The sequence below is a fragment of the Lagenorhynchus albirostris genome, chromosome 3, assembly GCF_949774975.1.
Source record: "Lagenorhynchus albirostris chromosome 3, mLagAlb1.1, whole genome shotgun sequence".
Classification (NCBI taxonomy): Eukaryota; Metazoa; Chordata; class Mammalia; order Artiodactyla; family Delphinidae; genus Lagenorhynchus; species Lagenorhynchus albirostris.
The window spans coordinates 42,908,661-42,927,144 of record NC_083097.1 but is presented as its reverse complement, the minus strand read 5'-3'; the positions used below and the strand labels follow the sequence as shown (position 1 = coordinate 42,927,144).

At 37.9% G+C, this 18,484-nt stretch overlaps 1 protein-coding gene across 1 annotated transcript in view; it reads right to left on the bottom strand.

Moving 5' to 3' along the window:
* IL31RA (interleukin 31 receptor A) overlaps positions 1–14,284 on the bottom strand; it is a 58,332-nt gene extending 44,048 nt beyond the window's left edge. The window contains 1 exon segment of the mRNA XM_060146305.1: positions 13,972–14,284. Within this exon segment, the coding sequence (XP_060002288.1) occupies positions 13,972–14,284 (313 nt within the window).
* Between the last annotated feature and the right edge of the window lie 4,200 nt (positions 14,285–18,484).

Genomic DNA, 18,484 nt, shown 5'->3' with positions numbered 1-18,484 from the left:
AAAATGTCTATTCAGGTCTTCTGCCCATTTTTTAATTGGGCTATTGGGTTTTTCTGATGCTAAGTTGTATGAGCTATTTATATATATTGGATATTAACTCCTTGTTGGTCATATCATTTGCAAATATTTTCTCCCATTCAGTAGGTTGTCTTTTCTTTGTTGATGGGTTCCTTTGTTGTGCAAAAGCTTTTAGTCTAATTAGGCCCCATTTGTTTATTTTTGCTTTTATTTCTTTTGCCTTAGGAAACAGATCCAAAAGAATATTGCTACACTTTATGTCAAATGGTGTTCTGCTTTTGTTTTCCTCTAGGAGTTCTAAGGCTTCAAGTTTTATATTTAGGTCTTTAACCCATTTTGAGTTTATTTTTACATATGGTGTGAGGAAATGTTCTAATCTCATTGCTTTACATGTAGCTGTCCAGTTTTCCCAGCACCACTTGTTGAAGTGATTATCTTTTCTCCATTGTATATTCTTGCCTCCTTTGTCAAAGACTAATTGATCATAAGTGTGTGGGTTTATTTCTGGGCTCTCTATTCTGTCCCATTGATCTGTGAGTCTGTTTTTGTGCAAGTACCATACTGTTTTGATTACTGTAGATTTGTAGTACAGTCTGAAGTCAGGAAGCGTAACACCTACAGCTTTGTTCTTTTTTTCTCAAGATTGCTTTGGGTATTCAGAGTCTTTTGTGGTCCCATATATATTTTAGGATTATTTGTTCTACTGTGAAAAATGTCATGAGTATTTTAAACAAGGATTGCATTAAATCTGTAGATTGCTTTGGGTAGTATGGGTATGTTAACAAAATTATTCCAATCCATGAACATGGGATACCTTTCCATTTCTTTGTATCATCTTCAATTTCCTTCATCAATGTTTCATAGTATTCAGGGACTTCCCTGGCGGTCCAGTGGTTAAGACTCCACGCTTCCAATGCAGAGTATGCAGTTTCAATTCCTGGTCAGGGAACTAAGATCCCACATGCCCTCACACATGGCCTAAAAAAAAAAGTTTTCAGAGCACAGGTCTTTCACCTCCTTGGTTATGTTTATTATTAGGTATTTTATTCTTTTGATGTGATTTTAAATAGAATTGATTTCTTGCTTTCTCTTTCTGAAAGTTCATTACTAGTGGCTAGAAAAACAACAGATTTCTGTATAGTAATCTTGTATCTTGCAACTTTAATGAATTCATTTATTACTCCTGATAGAGTTTGGTGGAGACTTTAGGGTTTTCTACATATATAGTATCACATCATCTGCAAATAGAGACAGTTTTACTTCTTCCCTTCCAATTTGGATGACTTTTCTTTTTCTTGTTTGCTGTGGCTAGGACTTCCAATACTATGTTAAATTAAAGTGGCGAGAGTGGACATTCTTGTCTTATTCCAGATTTGAGAGGAAAAGCTTTCAGCTTTTCACTATTGAGAATGATGTTAGCTATGAGTTTGTCATAAATGCCCTTTATTATGTTGAGGTATGTTCCCTATATACCAACTTCAATGAGAGGTTTTTTTATTGTGATTGGATGGTGAATTTTGTCAAATGCTTTTTCTGAGTCTATTGAGATGATCATGTGATTTTTTTATCCTTCCTTTTGTTAAGGTGGTGTATCACACTGATTGATTTGCAAATATTGAACCATCCTTGCAGCCCTGGAATAAATCCTACCTGATCATTGTGTATGATCCTTTTTATATATTGTTGGATTTGGTTTGCTAATATTTTGTTGAGGATTTTTGCATCTATGTTCAGCAGAGATGCTGGCTTGTGATTTTGTTTTTTTTCTGTAGTGTCTTTGTCTGGTTTTGGTATCAGAGTAATACAAGCCTCACAGAAATGAATTGGGGGGTGTTCCCTCCTCTTCAACTTTTTTGGAATAGTTTGAGAAGTACAGGTATTAGTGCTTCTTTATGTGTTTGATAGAATTCCCCTGTGAAGTCTTCCAGTCCTGGACTTTTGTTTACTGGAAGTTTTTAAAATTACAAATTCAATTTCACTAGTGATTGGTCTGTTCAGATTGTCTATTTCTTCCTGATTCAGTCTTGGAAGACTGTATGCTTAAAGAAATGTGTCCATTTCTTCTAGCTTGTCCAATTTGTTGGTGTATAACTGTTCATAGTATTCTCTTACGATTTTTTGTAGCTCTGTGGTACCAGCTGTTATTTCTCCTCTTTCACTTCTTATTTTATTTGGGTCCTCTATTTTTTTCTTGATGGGCCTGGCTAAAGACTTATCAATTTTGTTTTGTTTTGTTTTTCAAAAAAACAGCTCTTGGCTTCACTGATCTTTTCCATTGGTTTTTTTTGGGGGGGGGAGGGGCTCTTTTTCATTTCCTTGTTGATCTTTTTTTTTTTTTTTTTTTTGCGATACGTGGGCCTCTCACTGTTGTGGCCTCTCCTGTTGTGGAGCACAGGCTCCGGACGTGCAGGCTCAGCAGCTATGGCTCATGGGCCTGGCCGCTCCACAGCATGTGGGATCTTCCTGTACCAGAGCACGAACCCGTGTCCCCTGCATCAGCAGGCGGACTCTCAACCACTGCGTCACCAGGGAAGCCCTCCTTGTTGATCTTTACTATTTCCTTCCTTCTACTGAGTTTGGGCTTTGTTTGTTCTTCTTTTTCTAATTCCTTTAGATGGTAGGTTAGGTTGTTTGAGATTTTTCTTGTTTCCTGAGGTAGACCTGTATCGCTATAAGCTTCCCTTTATAGACCTGTTTTTGCTGTGTCCCATAGATTTTGGAAAGTTGTGCTTTTATTTTGTCTCAAGGTATTTTCTGATTTTCTTTTTATTTCTTCATTGGCCCATTGGTTTTTTAGTAGCTTGTTGTTTAGTCTCCATGTGTTTGGGGTTTTTTCCCTATTTTTCTTATTGTAGCTGATCTCTAGTTTCATACTGTTGTGGTCAGAAAAAATGCTTGATATAATTTCTATCCTCTTAAATTTGTTGAGACTTGTGTTGTGGCCTAGCATATGATCTACCTTGGAGAAGGTTCCATGTGCACTTGAAAAGAACGTGTATTCTGCTGGTTTGGGGTGGAATATCCTATAGATATCTATTAAGTCCAACTGATCTAATGTATCACTTAATACTACTGTTTCCTTGTTGATTTTCTGTCTGGATGATCTGTCCACTGATGTAAGTGGGGTGTTAAAGTCACCTATTATTAATGTTAATTTCTCCCTTTACATCTGTTAACATTTGCTTTATACATTTTGGTGCTCCTATGTAAGGTGCATACATGTTAACAAATGTTATATCCTCTTATTGTATTGATCCCTTTATCAATATATAATGACCTTATTTGTCTTTTGTTATAGACTTTGTTTTAAAGTCTATCTTATCTTACAAAAACAGAAACACAGATCAATGTAAGAAGATAGAAAGCCCAGAGATAAACCCACGCACCTATGGTCAACTAATCTATGACAAAGGAGGCAAGGATATACAATGGAGAAAAGACAGTCTCTTCAATAAGTGGTGCTTGGAAAACTGGACAGCTACATGTAAAAGAATGGAATTAGAATACTCCCTAACACCAAACACAAAAATAAAATCAAAATGGATTACAGACCTAAATGTAAGACCAGACACTATAAAACACTTAGAGGAAAACATAGGAAGAACACCCTTTGACATAAATCACAGCAAGATCTTTTTTGATCTACCTCCTAGAGTAATGGAAATAAAAACAAAAATAAACAAATGGGACCTAATGAAACTCAAAAGCTTTTGCACAGCAAAGGAAACCATAAACAAGACAAAAAGACAACCCTCAGAATGGGAGAAAATATTTGCAAATGAATCAACGGACAAAGGATTAATCTCCAAAATATATAAACAGCTCATGCAGCTCAATATTTACAAAACAAACAACCCAATCCAAAAATGGGCAGAAGACCTAAATAGACATTTCTCCAAAGAAGACATACAGATGGCCAAGAAGCACATGAAAAGCTGCTCAACATCACTAATTATTAGAGAAATGCAAACCAAAACTACAATGAGATACCACCTCACACCAATTAGAATGGGCATCATCAGAAAATCTACAAACAACAAATGCTGAAGAGGGTGTGGAGAAAAGGGAACCTTCTTGCACTGTTGGTGGGGGTGTAAATTGATACAGCCACTGTGGAGAACAGTATGGAGGTTCCTTAAAAAATTAAAAATAGAATTTCCATATGATCCAGCAATCCCACTACTGGGCATATACCCAGAGAAAACCATAATTCAAAAAGACACACGCACCCCAATGTTCATTGCAGCACTATTTACAACAGCCAGGTCATGGAAGCAACATAAATGCCCATCGACAGACGAATGGATAAAGAAGATGTACATATATATAATGGAATATTACTCAGCCATAAAAAGGAACGAAATTGGGTCATTTGTTGAGACGTGGATCGATCTAGAGACTGTATACAGAGTGAAGTAAGTCAGAAAGAGAAAAACAAATATCGTATATTAACGCATGTATGTGGAACCTAGAAAAATGGTACAGATGAACTGGTTTGCAGGGCAGAACTTGAGACACAGACATAGAGAACAAATGTATGGGCACCAAGGGGGGAAAGCCACAGTGGGGTGGGGATGGTGGTGTGATGAATTGGGCAATTGGGATTGACATGTATACACTAATGTGTATAAAATTGATGACTAAGAAGAACCTACTGTATAAAAAAGTAAATAAAGTAAAATTCAAAAATTAAAGTCTATCTTGTCTTATATGAGTATTGCTACCCCAGCTTTCTTGTCGTTTCTACTTGCATGAAATATTCTTTTCCATACCCTCACTTTAATTCCATGTGTGTCTTTAGCTCTGAAGTGAGTATCTTGTAAGCAGCATATACATGGGTCTTACTGTTTTATCCAATTAGGCACTCTATGTCTTTTGATTGGAACATTTGGTCCACGGACATTTAAATATACTTATTTCCATTTTGCTACTTGTTTTCTGGTTGTTTTGTAGTTCTGTTTTCTTCTTTTTTAGTTTCTTCCCTTGTGGTTTGATTATTTGCTTTAGTGGTATGCTTGTTCTTTTTTCTCTAGCTTTTGTGTATCTATTGTAGGTTTTTGATTTGCAGTTACCATGGAGTTCATATGTTGACCTATATCTACCTGTTTTAATTAAACTGGTAGTCATTAAGTTCACACACATTCTAAAAGACTTACATTTTTTTACTCCCCACCCCTGCATTTTTGTATTTTTGATGTCATATTTTACATATTCATGTTTATCCCTTTTTAGTAGTTATAGTTGATTTTACAATTTTTTTATCTTTTAATCTTTGTATTAGGTTATTTAAAGTGATTCACAGCCTTTACTATGTATTTGCCTTTACTAATTGGATTTTTCCTTTCCTATAAATTCTTACTTCTTGTTGTAGCCTTCTTTTCCACTTATAGAAAATCCTTCAACATTTCTTTTAGGGTTGGTTTAGTGTTGATGAATTCTTTTCATTTTTTTACTTGTCTAAGAAGTTCTTTATCTATCTTCCAATTCTGAATTATAACCTTACGCAGTAGAGTATCCTAAGTTTCAGGCTTTTTCCCTTCAGCACTTTAAATAAATCATGCCACTCCCCTCTGGCCTGCAAAGTTTCTGCAGAAAAATCAGCTGATGGCCTTATGGGAGCTCCCTTTTAAGTGACTCTTGTTTTTCTCTTGCTGCCTTTAGAATTCTAACTTTTTGCCATTTTAATTATGTCTTATTGTGGGTCTCTTTGTGTTCATATCTTTTGGGGGACTCTGTGCTTCCTATATCTGGATATCTATTTCCTTCTTCAGTTTCAGGAATTTTTCAGCCACAGTTTAATCAAGTTACATTTTCAGTACCTTTTTCTCTCTCTTCTGAGATGCCTATAATGTGACTATTAGTATACTTGGTGTTTTCCCACAGGTCCCTTAATCTGTTCTCATTTTTTTTCTTTTTGCTGTTCTGATTGGGTGATTTCCCTTATTCTATCTTCCAGATCAATTATGTGTCCTTCTGTATCACTTTAGTCTGCTGTTCATTTCTTCAAGTGTGTTTTTCATTTGTTATTGTATTCTTCAGTTTTGACTGGTTCTTTTTTACATTTCTACTTCCTTATTAAAATTCTCACTGTGTTCATCTATTCTTTTGCCTAATTCAGTTAGCATTTATTACTAATGCTTTTAACTCTTTACCTGATAAATTATCGTTTTCATTAGTTTTTTCAGGGTTTTTTCTTGTTCTTGTTCTTTCATTTGAAAAAAAAAAAAGCCTCTTTCTCATTTTGCTTAACTTTCTCTTTTGAAATTAGGTGAACCAGTTACCTATCCCAGTCTTGCAAGGGTGTCCTTGTGTGGGAGCATGCCTATACTGTCTGCATGTGCCCGGTGCCTTTCCTGGGAGAGCTGGACCTGAAGTGATCATGAGTCACGTCTTACCCCAGGGTGTGCTGGCAGCTATAACCTTGGTGGGAGGTGGGGCTGGAGATGGAGGGGTTAGAGTCAGAGCCAGGTGTGAGCCAGGGTATCTCCTCTGCTCAATGACCAACATCATTCTATTGGGGTCAGGGGCAGGTCCCAAACTGCTGGAACGAAAGGCCTGAGGGTCAGGTCTGAGCTGTTTCTGTTCCTTCTAAGTCTGTGCTTTCCTCCTCCCAGCATCAGCACCTTTACCCCAGAGGGGAGCAGTGCTGGAGCAAGAGGGACTCAAGTGAGTGATGGGAGTTGGTGACTGGTGCAGGCCAGGGTGCACACTGGGGCAGTCCCAGCACACCAGAGTTCCACACCACTCCCGATCTGTTGCCCCCATAAATGCCAGTAATGCCTGCCCTCACCCTATATGGGTGCTGTGCTGGGTCTGAGCCACTCCATCCCCCACAACTGTGTACTCTCCTCAGAAACAGCAGCCTTCACCCTAGTGGGAAGCTGCACTGCAGAGCAAGAGGAGCTGGAGCAGGTGCTTGGCATCGGCCGGGGCATGCACTGAGTGGTCGAGGGAAACCAGCCTAAGTCCCAGGCAGTTTCAGTCTACGTCCTCTGCCCTGTTTCAGGAGTAAGCAAGCATGTGCATGCTCTTCGTGAGCCAAGTCTAGTTTCCTAAGAGTTCTATTGTTAGTCCCACTGGTTTTCACACCAGCTAAAAGGACTTGTCTTCCCAGTGTCAGACCTCAGGGCTAAGGCACCCAATACACGGTTTGAACTGTTCACTCCCCAGGGAGGATCTGAGCCCACATAATCCTGCTCCTCTTCTGTCTCTCCTCCCAGGGACACAGGTCCTGACCTGACCACTTTTCTTTCCTTCCTACTCAACTCCATGTGGATCTTACAGCCTTGGTTACGTAAGTCTGCCAGTCTCCAGTTTGTTTTCTATGAGAATTGCTCCACATGTAGATGTATTTCTATGTGTTCATCAGGGGAGGTGAGCTCCATATTCTCCTTCTTGGCCTTCTTGCTCTCTATCTGCTGGTACTTTTCTTGATTTTTATCCAAAAGCATCAGTTAGATCACAGCTGTTACCTGGATGATGTCAACTGTAAAATGCATTCTGATTTCAAAGATATTAAAACGTGAGGAAATGTCCATCCTAGAATAGATGAGAGTAGTTTCAGGTCCTGAGAATAGAAGTATTTAGATTTCATATGTAAGGAGTCCACCTCCCAGCCCAAAAAACCTGACTTTTCAGGCTGACCATAGGCAATTACAAAGGCTTTCCCTGGCAGGCTTCACAGGAGAAAGAGGCCTTCTCCATATCAGATTTGGTACAAAATCAATACACAATGCATTGCCATTTCTGAAAGTTGTTGCATACAAGGACTCAGGTCCCCATGGATGGCCATGCTCTTACACACATCTGCATTCCTGGCCCAGGCGTCTCTATTTGGAAGTCTTCCTATGGTGGAAAACTTGAAGACAATTTTCTTCACCCGACTCAGTACTTTCCCACTCCTAGCTCTTCCTTCTTCCTTCTCCCAGCCCCTAGGTCCATAAATCTGCAGGTGCCTTTTGTTCAGGGCTCCCTGAAGAGTGAAACAACCCCCAACATCTGTGCTGATCCACCTGACCCTCAACCAGTAGGCCATTCCATAGGGAAAAGTGGAACAGAGGGAGTCTTTCTTTAGTTTAGACCCTTGTTTATACAAACTCAGTAAGTGATTAATGACTTGACTGTCACTTTCACTTTGGCTTGTTGTTTAATCCAGTACTCCCAATACCTGGCAGTTCAGCTCTCTCTCTCCATCTCAGCCAAGCTGCTGCCACTACTCAAGTCAAACAGAATGCGGTAAAGCAATTTGAACACAAACCATGGGAACAGTCAGGTTCTTAAGAAGTCTATCAAAAAAAAAAAAAAAAAAAAGAAGTCTATCAGCCAGGATTTCCACTTGTTTTCTGTGTACTCAAGCAAATGTTGAGGAACTGCTACTCATTAAACACTGAGAACACTGAGTTGGCATGGCTAGATATGATATGACATGAGTCAAATGGGAAACAATTCACAACACTATAGATATATATTTGGATGACAAAATATTGGGGTCTATGAGAAAAGAATCCAGGAATGGGAGGAAGCATTATGAACTATAGTAACCAAGGAAGGCTTTGTGGAAGAAGTGTGAGTAGAGCACCAAACTAGTAAAATTTGCGTAATTAGTGGGAAAAAACATAGGGATGTTAAAACATAAAACTCCCATTCTCAAAGAATATAGTCCTTTTTTCACACTATGGAACATTGTGTAAGTTAGATTTTTGTTGTTGTTGTTGTTAAATTAGATGTGTCTGCCCCGTAACAACAAAATAGTTTCCTCTGCCGAGCAACATAGAATAGGATGTATGATTATTTTTCAGAATTAAAACCTTAATTATTTTGACTTCATTCATTTTCCTTTAGTTCATATTCCCCAAATTCAAACCAGTGAAGTACAGAAAGATCAGACTGACTACTTTCCCTCATAGTTGTTTAGCTAATCCACTATGTGGCAGTTAATATGCAATTTGACCAGAGTTGTCAGCCACTGGAGTGGAAAGAGGCATGCTCCAAAAATGTATAGCCATTCTGGCCTAAATAGCTCCACACTAAATGCTTATTAGGAATAATTAAATTTTGGAAACAAAGACATAGCTTTGGAAGCCTGGCTTCCCTCCAGCTATTCAATTAATTAAATTAGTTTATTTATTAAGTCTCACTTTCAACTCTACCAACTTTAAAATAGGATATTATTTGCAAACCACAAATATTTCCTGAGCACTTTCTCAGTGCCAGGCAGAAGTCCCTGCCTTCCTAGAGCTTACAGTTAACTTAGTCTAGACTTTAGAGTTGCACTGTCACTAAAGTAGCCATAGCCACTAACCACATATGGCTACTAAGCACTTGAAACACAGCTAGTGCAACTGAAAAACTGAATTTTTAAAAATTTTATTTTACTTAATCTAAATTTAAAACCTGAGACATGATTCAGCTACTGGAAAACTTAAGTATGTCTGGAACAACTTGAGTATGTGAATCTATATTGGGTACATGAATCATAATTTGCTATATTCAGTATAGTTTATAAAATCTAAATATCGATCCTAAGTATTTGCAATGAAAACAGCATCCAAATTGAGATATGAGGTAATTATAAAATATATACTGGATTTCAAAGATTTAGTACAAAAATGTAAAGTACCTTAATTTTTATATTGATTACATACTGAAATGATATTTGGGATATACTGATCACATATGTAGCTCACAATATACTTCTATCAGACAGTACTGCTCTAGAGCAATGATTTGCCCAAGGAAGGCTTAAAAGCAGGGCTACTTAGGAAGCTCTACTGCACCTCACCTCACACTCATTTTCTTTCTGTTCCCTTCTTTCTTCCTTTGTTTTCTTCTCCCTCTCTTCCTTCTAACAATGATGTGCACTGGACTCAAGAGCTAGAAAGATTGCTGACCCAAGGTTTAAATAATTCAAGGCAACTGCTTATTCGTTGACGATTTTAATTACAAAAGATCAGTGGAATGACTTGGCAACTACAATATATTAGGAGTATCTTAGTAGCTCAAGGGAAAGGTGTGAAAGAAACAACTTCGCATTTCCCCATGGACAGTCTTAGAAGTAGTGTTCTAATAAGTCACTAAAAAATACTTAAACACTTTTTTAAAGTTTTAATATCAAAAAGTCCTGAAATATTAATGAAAGATACATTTTATTACCTTATCCTAAATTACATTTCATAAATGTAAGATATTACATAAATAAAATTACACTGGATAACAGCTTTCACCAAAGCATTTTAAGCCAGCACAAAGTGGATTTATTAAGTTATCATTATCTTTTATGGTCACTCTCCAACTCCTACAGCACAGGCAGGTTGCAAAAACACAGAATGGGGAGGTATCTTATTTAATATCTTCTTAGCAGTTTACACAGGTTCTTTGCTACTTGAAACAAATCAAGAATTTAGTCTTTGTCCTGAGTTTAGTACAGAAATCCAGTGACTTTTCCTAAGAACATCCCATTTCACCAGTATTGGCAGAGACTGCTAGCTGATTCCCAGTTTCCTGGGTGTACAGAAAAGGCTACTTTACCTAGTCTCCCTTACAATTAGATGTGACTAAATTCTCAACAGTGGAATGTGAGAAGAGGTGTATATGCCATTTCCTTGCCTAATCCATAAATATCTTCCGTATGTGCACCTCTGCCTTCCCCCACCCACCTCTTCCCCTTTTCCTGGTTTGATGAAGAGAAGCATAAAGACCTTGGAAGTCATGTACCAAAGATCACAGAGCCACATGATGGAAGAAGCCTGAAGTCCTAAGTAACAATTTGAGAGGCCACCTACCTTGCAGGAACACCCTCCTTGGATAGTTAGGTGAGCAAAAACCTCCTTCTATCTTATTAAGTCACTGAAGTTTTGGGAGTTGTAAAAGCAGCTAGTGTCATTCTAGTAGATATAATCAGTGACTCAAAAAAAGATAAACCATTTCACAATTCTTGGTGTCACCACCAAGCAGCAAGATAGCACCCCACCCCTTGATTCCACCTTTTCTCCACCCCTTTTACCACTCCCAGGTGTACTGTTGCCAAGACTGTGACCAGGTAGACATGTAAACAGGTGAAGAAAGAATGAAATAAATGACCGACACATGAAAAGGTGCTCGACATCACTAATCATCAGGTAAACATAAATTAAAACCACAGTAAACGGTTAGAATTTTAAAAGCCAGCAATACCAAAAAATGGTGAGGATGTGAAGCAAATGGAACACTCTTACAATGCTGGTAGCTATAATAAATGATTCAACCATTTTGGAAAAGTCTTTGTCTGTTTCTAATAAAGTTAAACACATACCTACCCCATGATCCAGCAATTCCACTCCTAGGTACATGCCTAAGAGAACTGAGGGCTGTGTTCACCGAAAGACTTGTAGTAGAATACTCACAGAAGCTTTATTTATAGTAGTTAAAAACTGGGAACAACTCAAATGCTCATCAACAAGAAACTGGAAAAACAATTTATAGTATATTCACATGACAGAACACCACACAATAAAAGAGACCTACTGATACACACAACATGGATGAATCTCACAAATACTATCCTAAACAAAACCAAACACAAAAGAGAGCGTACTCTATGATTCCATTTATATAGAATTCAGGAACAAATATAATTTATGGTTATAAAAATCAGAATAGTGGTTACCTCTGGGCAAGGGAGTTGAGTGCAAAGGGACAAGAAGGTGATAGAAATGTTACCCACCTTGATTCACACAATGGTTTTAAGTATATGTAGGTAAAAATTTAAGCCATACACTAAATATCTGTGCATTTTATAATATGAAAATCTTATTTCAAATAAAAAGATTAAAAAGTTAACCTGTCCCAAAGCACACAAATAGTAAGATGTTGAGCTCGGGTTCAAACTTAGGTCAATCTGCGTCTTCTGACTTGAGTAGGGTTCACTTTCCTACCCAATTATATACAGAGAAAACTACAAGAAGACTGTTACTACTTATTTTAAATGTGATTAGCATCATTCTCTCTACATATTTCATTCATAATATCCATATTATGATAAACTGTACTTATTTTGGCACCAAAACATTCTGTACTTCAAATGCTGGTTTTAACTTTGTTGCACTATAGCAGCAGTAATTCTGTCTACAGAATTGAAATAAATGACTGAATCCAAACTTTCCACCATCCCCCATGACTAGTAATATAGTAAGATAATTCAGCTGAAGAACAAACATGTTAAAATTGTCAGAACCTGCACTGCATTTAACTGGTACAAATGCATTAGTTGATTAGTATCTGTAGATGCTCCGGTGGTGGAGCATCCTATGACTGATGAAACAATCGATAGATGAGATATATAGTAAGATGCAGAAATAGTCAATTAACAAGCGTCACTCATGCCCCTGTGATATTTATAAGCAATTCAAGCACTATAGTTGCAAATGTGATCTCTGACATATTTCTCGAGAATCAACTATTTATTGAACGTTGATATATCAACTAGGGACTTCCCTGGTGGCGCAGTGGTTAAGAATCTGCCTGCCAATGCAGGGGACATGGGTTCGATCCCTGGTCTGGGAAGACCCCACATGTGGCAGAGCAAGTAAGCCCATGCGCCACAACTACTGACGTGAGCCACAACTACTGAGCCCGTGCACCACAACTACTGAAGCCCATGCACCTAGAGCCCGTGCTCTGCAACAAGAGAAGCCACCGCAATGAGAAGCCCGCACACTGCAACAAAGAGTAGCCCACATGCTGCAATGAAGACCCAACGCAGCCAAAAAATAAATTTTTAAAAAAAATTTTTTAAAAAGATATATCAGCTAATTCAATATTAGAATATGAACATAAAAATACAAGTGCACCAGCATTTGGCTATGATACCCTGCATTCTTACACAAAGCTGCCTCTTTAAAAGTATTTTATTGTAACTGCATGCACTGACTGTGTGCATCTTCACTGGGTGAACACCAAATGAAGAAAAATCCAGTTACTGTCTTTCTTTTACATAAAAGCAAACTGAGGCATAAAGCAGATCACTGATAGTGCTAGGCAACACCAAGTCAACATTAAAGCCAGTGTTAAGGTTACTCCAACTAGTTCTTTATAATAAAGCATCATACCTACCTTGTCACACAGGAGCTTCTCATCCTACACATACAACTTTTTGAGTATTTTAAACTGCTCTTACCTCTGTTGAGAATTTACCCCCCACATGGTAACCCCCTCCCAAAACTAAGGAGAAAATCAGGTTAAATAGATATAGCCAAGACTTTAGGAGAATTAACAAGTTCATATACAAAGAAGGGGAGAAAAAGTTGGGTTTTGTTCCTGAATGCTGAAAAAGAATTCTACAAACACATGAGACTCCAAATCCAGAAAATACTGACAGCAGAAAAAAATCTTTCAAGGAATTCTCACATGCAAAATCCCCCACAGAAAAGATTTCAATGCCCTACGCTGACAATTTGGCAGTCTCCTAAATTACAGTAAAACAAGTAATGAGTCGCTTAAAGGATTAACCTGAATCGCCAGACCCCAAGCTCTAAGACAAATCATTTGCTCACCGCAATTTCCAGCCTCCGCAGTGTTTCAGCACACTAACCCTGCTGTTTCCCCCACTCCAACCCACACCCACCCACCCCCATTCTCTCTTCACGAGGAATTCCTCGGGGCACCACCAACTGTCTCTAAAGCAGGAGTCATTTAATCTTCGGTTCTGGGGCCTTTCGCTGGGTCTACGAATGGGTTTTACATAGGTTGATAAATCCCCCGAGATTTGAAGTAAAACTTGGGTCGATAACCTACGCGGTCCAAAGTGATTTAGGAGCTGCGATTCTAAAGGGAAGGCCGGAGGAAAGCCCCGCGGTGCCAGCCCACCACGCGCGCACGCCCCACACTCACCTGGACTTGGTCAGCCAGAGCTCCCGGCGGCAGGGACGCCTTCCTAACAGCTGCTCATCGCAGTCCCTCAGATCCCTTGAGGCCAACCTCCGGCTCCGCCCCGGGGGGAAGGCTCCTGCCGCCCCACGCCCCCAGTACTAGTTGGCATTCCCCAGCCGAGGCCGCGGAGAGAACGGAGAGAACGCTGCCAGGTCCGGGAGAGGAAGGACCACCAGGTCAGGGCCGCCCCCGGGGGCCGCCTCCACAAACCGGAGGCGGGATGCAGACGAAGCTGCTTTCCAGCACTGGCTGCTTCGAGGTGGCCACGGCCGCACACAGCCGTCTGGCCGCCGAGGCTTGGCTCTCTGCTGGCCGGATCGTAAAACGAGCGCCTTATCTCACCACCAGCACCCTGGGACATAATACGAGTCCATTCTGGACTTTTACAAAGGAGGTACTAGGTTTCCTGTTCTGCTTGGGATACAGCGGGGAAATCTAAAGCCGACATTGAACACAGACAACCCCTGTCGACCATCATGCACGCTGTTGTGTGGCTGAAATTTTAATAGTGCCATTTTAAACATATTTAAAAATCTATAAAGAGCACACAAACCAAACAACATGAAGAGCTGTCTTCTCCCGAATTAGGGGACCAATAAAGAGATTATAAAAACAGCTCAAAGTGTAAAGCTAGGGGAAATGTGGGAGGGTAAACTTATGCTGCTGCCCTATGATGAAATGTTATCAATGCTGAAAAGTTAAACCAGAAAACGAGGACTATTTTACCCCAAGACCCTAACAGACAGATGCAGTAAGTCATGTACCCAATACGAAATCAGGACCATTCTTCATCTTTATCCCTTCACTGGTACAGCTATTCCACATTTTGAGCTTCCCACTTTAGTTTGAGCTTCCCACTTCAGGCCAGAACCTTTGACTTCTTAAAATGCAAAGAATTCAATAGAAGAAAATCTAAGCTTTATTATTCACATCTCAACTTATCCCTTCTCTTGAGAGGAGGCCTTGATGAACAGAGTTAGAGAGAGAGGAGAGGGCACTAGACTCTAGGGGTTGGAGGGAAATGCACAAAAATGAAGAGATTACTGAATTTGACTAAAGCCAGCATTCAATATACTTAGAAGTTGATAAAGGCTTAAGATTTCTGATGCCAAGCAGCAGGAAAACAAATGCTTAATGCAAAAAAAAAAAAAGATTTCTCAGGTTAAATTACAAGGATTAAACAAGTATTAGTAAAGCAGAACATTCATTATTAAGCAACATTTAGAAAAACAAAGTAAGATTGGAAATAAAATTGCTAAAAATGTTTTAAACGCGTTTAAAGATGGTAAGTATTCTACCAGAACATAAGCAAAAAGATGAAAAAACATGAACGATAGGACATTTAGAGATTAATTTTGCAGTTCTAGCAAAATTCATAGAAGTTCCATAAAGAAAGAACAGAGAAAGCTTAGGAAAAATTATCAAAGAAATACAACACACTCCCAGGGATCTGCAAAGCACACCAAGTACTCGCCAAAATTAAAATGTCCATTCATAAAAGTTAACAACACCAACATATTTGAGGATATAGCTTCCAGACAATACTAACTTTGAACCCAGAAAGGTAATAATATGATGAAAAGGGCATGTTTCTTCTCCCAACAAGAAAAAAGAAAGACAATCAAACTACAGGGTAAATAAATTGCTCTAAGAGTATGGCCCAAGGTTAAAGCAAACTGGTATGTGAAATGGTTTTGATCAATTTTCACTTGACCCTGGCATTTATAATAATTATAATAATTCTCCCTTGAAACACAGAGGTGACAAAATTGGAAAAATAGTAAAGATAATCAGACTATGTTAACTGGCCCATTCAGAGAACAATATTTGTATAATGTAAACCTTGTCTATTGATTTCCAATTTTAGAATCAACCTGTAGATATAACAAGGGAGACTTTTTGTTATAGAATAGAATGCAAATATTAACTTTGGAAATGTAAATGTATAGTTTACAGATGCTGTAATATAAAAACAGAAATAGAGGGAAGGAAAAGGGTGCCTTTATCAATCATCTCACAAAGTGTACTTCTAACTATATTAAAGTTACGATTTTTTTTCTTCTTTTGCTTTCTTATTTTATATACTATATAAGATGATGATTACTGCAGTAATCATTTCACAATACAGTGTAAGCCAAACCATTATGCTCATTATGCACCTTCAGCTTATATAGTGACGTATAACAATTATATCTCAATAAAACTTGAAAAACATAATAAAGTTACCAAGGAAGTAAGAGTGAGGTGAGTGATCTTTATCTATCACACACAAAGTCAATAGAAGTCTAAACTTGGTGAGACAAAAACAAAAGATGTGATGGCAACCATTGTAAATGATTAAAGGTATTTGTGGGATGTGGAAGAGCAATTTAGAAAGGCAGAGGCAGGCTTCCCTGGTGGCGCAGTGGTTGAAAGTCCGCCTGCCGATGCAGAGGACATGGGTTCGTGCCCTGGTCCGGGAAGATCCCACATGCTGTAGAGCGGCTGGGCCCGTGAGCCATGGCCGCTGAGCCTGCACGTCCGGAGCCTGTGCTCTGCAACGGGAGAGGCCACAACAGTGAGAGGCCCGTGTACTGCAAAAAAAAAAAAAAAAAAAAAAGAAAGGGAGAGGCAGCAGGATATTGCTTTCTATTATTAATCTTTCTATAGAATTTTATTTTCTAGTCATATGTGTATCCATTACTTTGATTTTTTTTCTAGTCATATGTGTATCCATTACTCTGATATTTTTAAAAGAAATTATTCAAATCTATACCTAGAAATGAGGAAAGTAATTGAACACTGGGACATTTACAGTTGGTTTATAATGATGGTAGGATCATGTATGATTTTCTTTCTCTTTTTACATTTGTTTCAGTAATGCTATTATGGTAAATCTGACAAATCAAGCAAATTCAAAAAAGTTTTAAGGCAATCAGGCTATGACCAAGAAGCTCTTTGAGGAAATGAAAAAAAAAAAAAAAAAGAAATGACTTATAAATGCTCTTTGTAAACAAAACAAACTGGAAATTAGCCTTTCCCAGAAGTGAGATTAACAGTACAAGTTAAATATTTCCCCTTTTTTTTCTTTTTTCCAGCTTGTGGGATCTTAGCTCCCCTGACCAGGGATCAAATCCAGGCCCCTGGCAGTGAAAGCACAGAGTCCTAACCACTGGACCACAAGGGAATTCCTGTCCCATGTTTTTTAAAATTGAACCTCCCTTTTTGAGTTGTCTGTTCTTTGAGCATTGATCTAATAGAATTCCTAAATATCCACATATAAATAACTATACACTGATAATCCACTGTAGTCACAGTAATACTTTTCCTTGTCTACTGTTTAACCTTTTTACATAAGCAACTAATTCTTTTGTGATCAAATCTGTTTGTTGTTTCCATCATGACTTCTGTCCTTTGAGCTTAATGTCAACTCTCATTCCCAATTCAAAGGTTTAATATTTAACTGTATTTTTCTGTAGTTGTAATTTTTTATGTAATTCACATAGGGCTTATTTTTAATATGGCATGGGCATATAACTAGTTATAGGCATCTAACTAGTTATCCCAACAGAATCTGTTGAATATTCCATTCCTCTTTTCATATGTGATGCCTCATTTATTAACCAAATTCCTATAACAAGACATATATGTTGGGGAAATGTTGCTTTGGATATTTTAAGCGATAAAAACATACATTTGAAACTGATTATTTTTGTCCCCCTAAATATTTACATCTCACTTGTTTTATGTCCTAATGTTTTGGCTTACTCATTTAATGATTTATTAAGAATTTCTTACATTCTAGACATAGTAAGTTTAAGATATATAACGGTAAATGAAAAAAACAGAGTACTTTCCCTCAATATTAAAATATCAAAAAATTATAACAGTGAACAGCAATGTTTTTTATTGATATAGTTTGAGTTCAAAGAATGACATTCATTATTACATCTGTGTATTAATGTATATTATATTCAACTTATATGACTTTTTGTTCACTTCATTGGTTTCACAAGACAATAAAATTTCAAAAGACAGGAGTTGAGAACTATGACCTGTAACAAGAAAAATTAAAAGTGCTGTTGGAAAACTTAGGGGGAAAAGAGTTTCATCCTTTATTTTCAAGGAATGTCTATATAGTATAACTACAAACAGTTGTACCATTGAGTACAGAGCTCACATTGCAAACATTTAACTATGTTCATCACATATCTGATGATATAAAATCAAAATTACTTTTAAAAGCTTGTCTATTTGTCATGAAAATCATGTCATTATATTTCAGTGACTCACTACTGTTTAAAGGCTCCTTTTAAGTAAAAATAGGACCCAATAATTTTTAACCAAAAGTGTATCGTTTGTCCTGCTTGTTATAGGATCAATAAACACTATACTAAGACATGGCATTTAGACATAAAATATGTCTAAAACCCCTGAAGAATACAATAAAAATAAGCAAGACATTTAGAATGCTTTAATCTTTCCAGTTAACACCATTTGTATCAGTAACTGCAACGTTGTAACTTTCAGCATTTCACATAACTAGTCAGCAAGGATGTCTTTTTAAGGGTGGGAGTAAGAA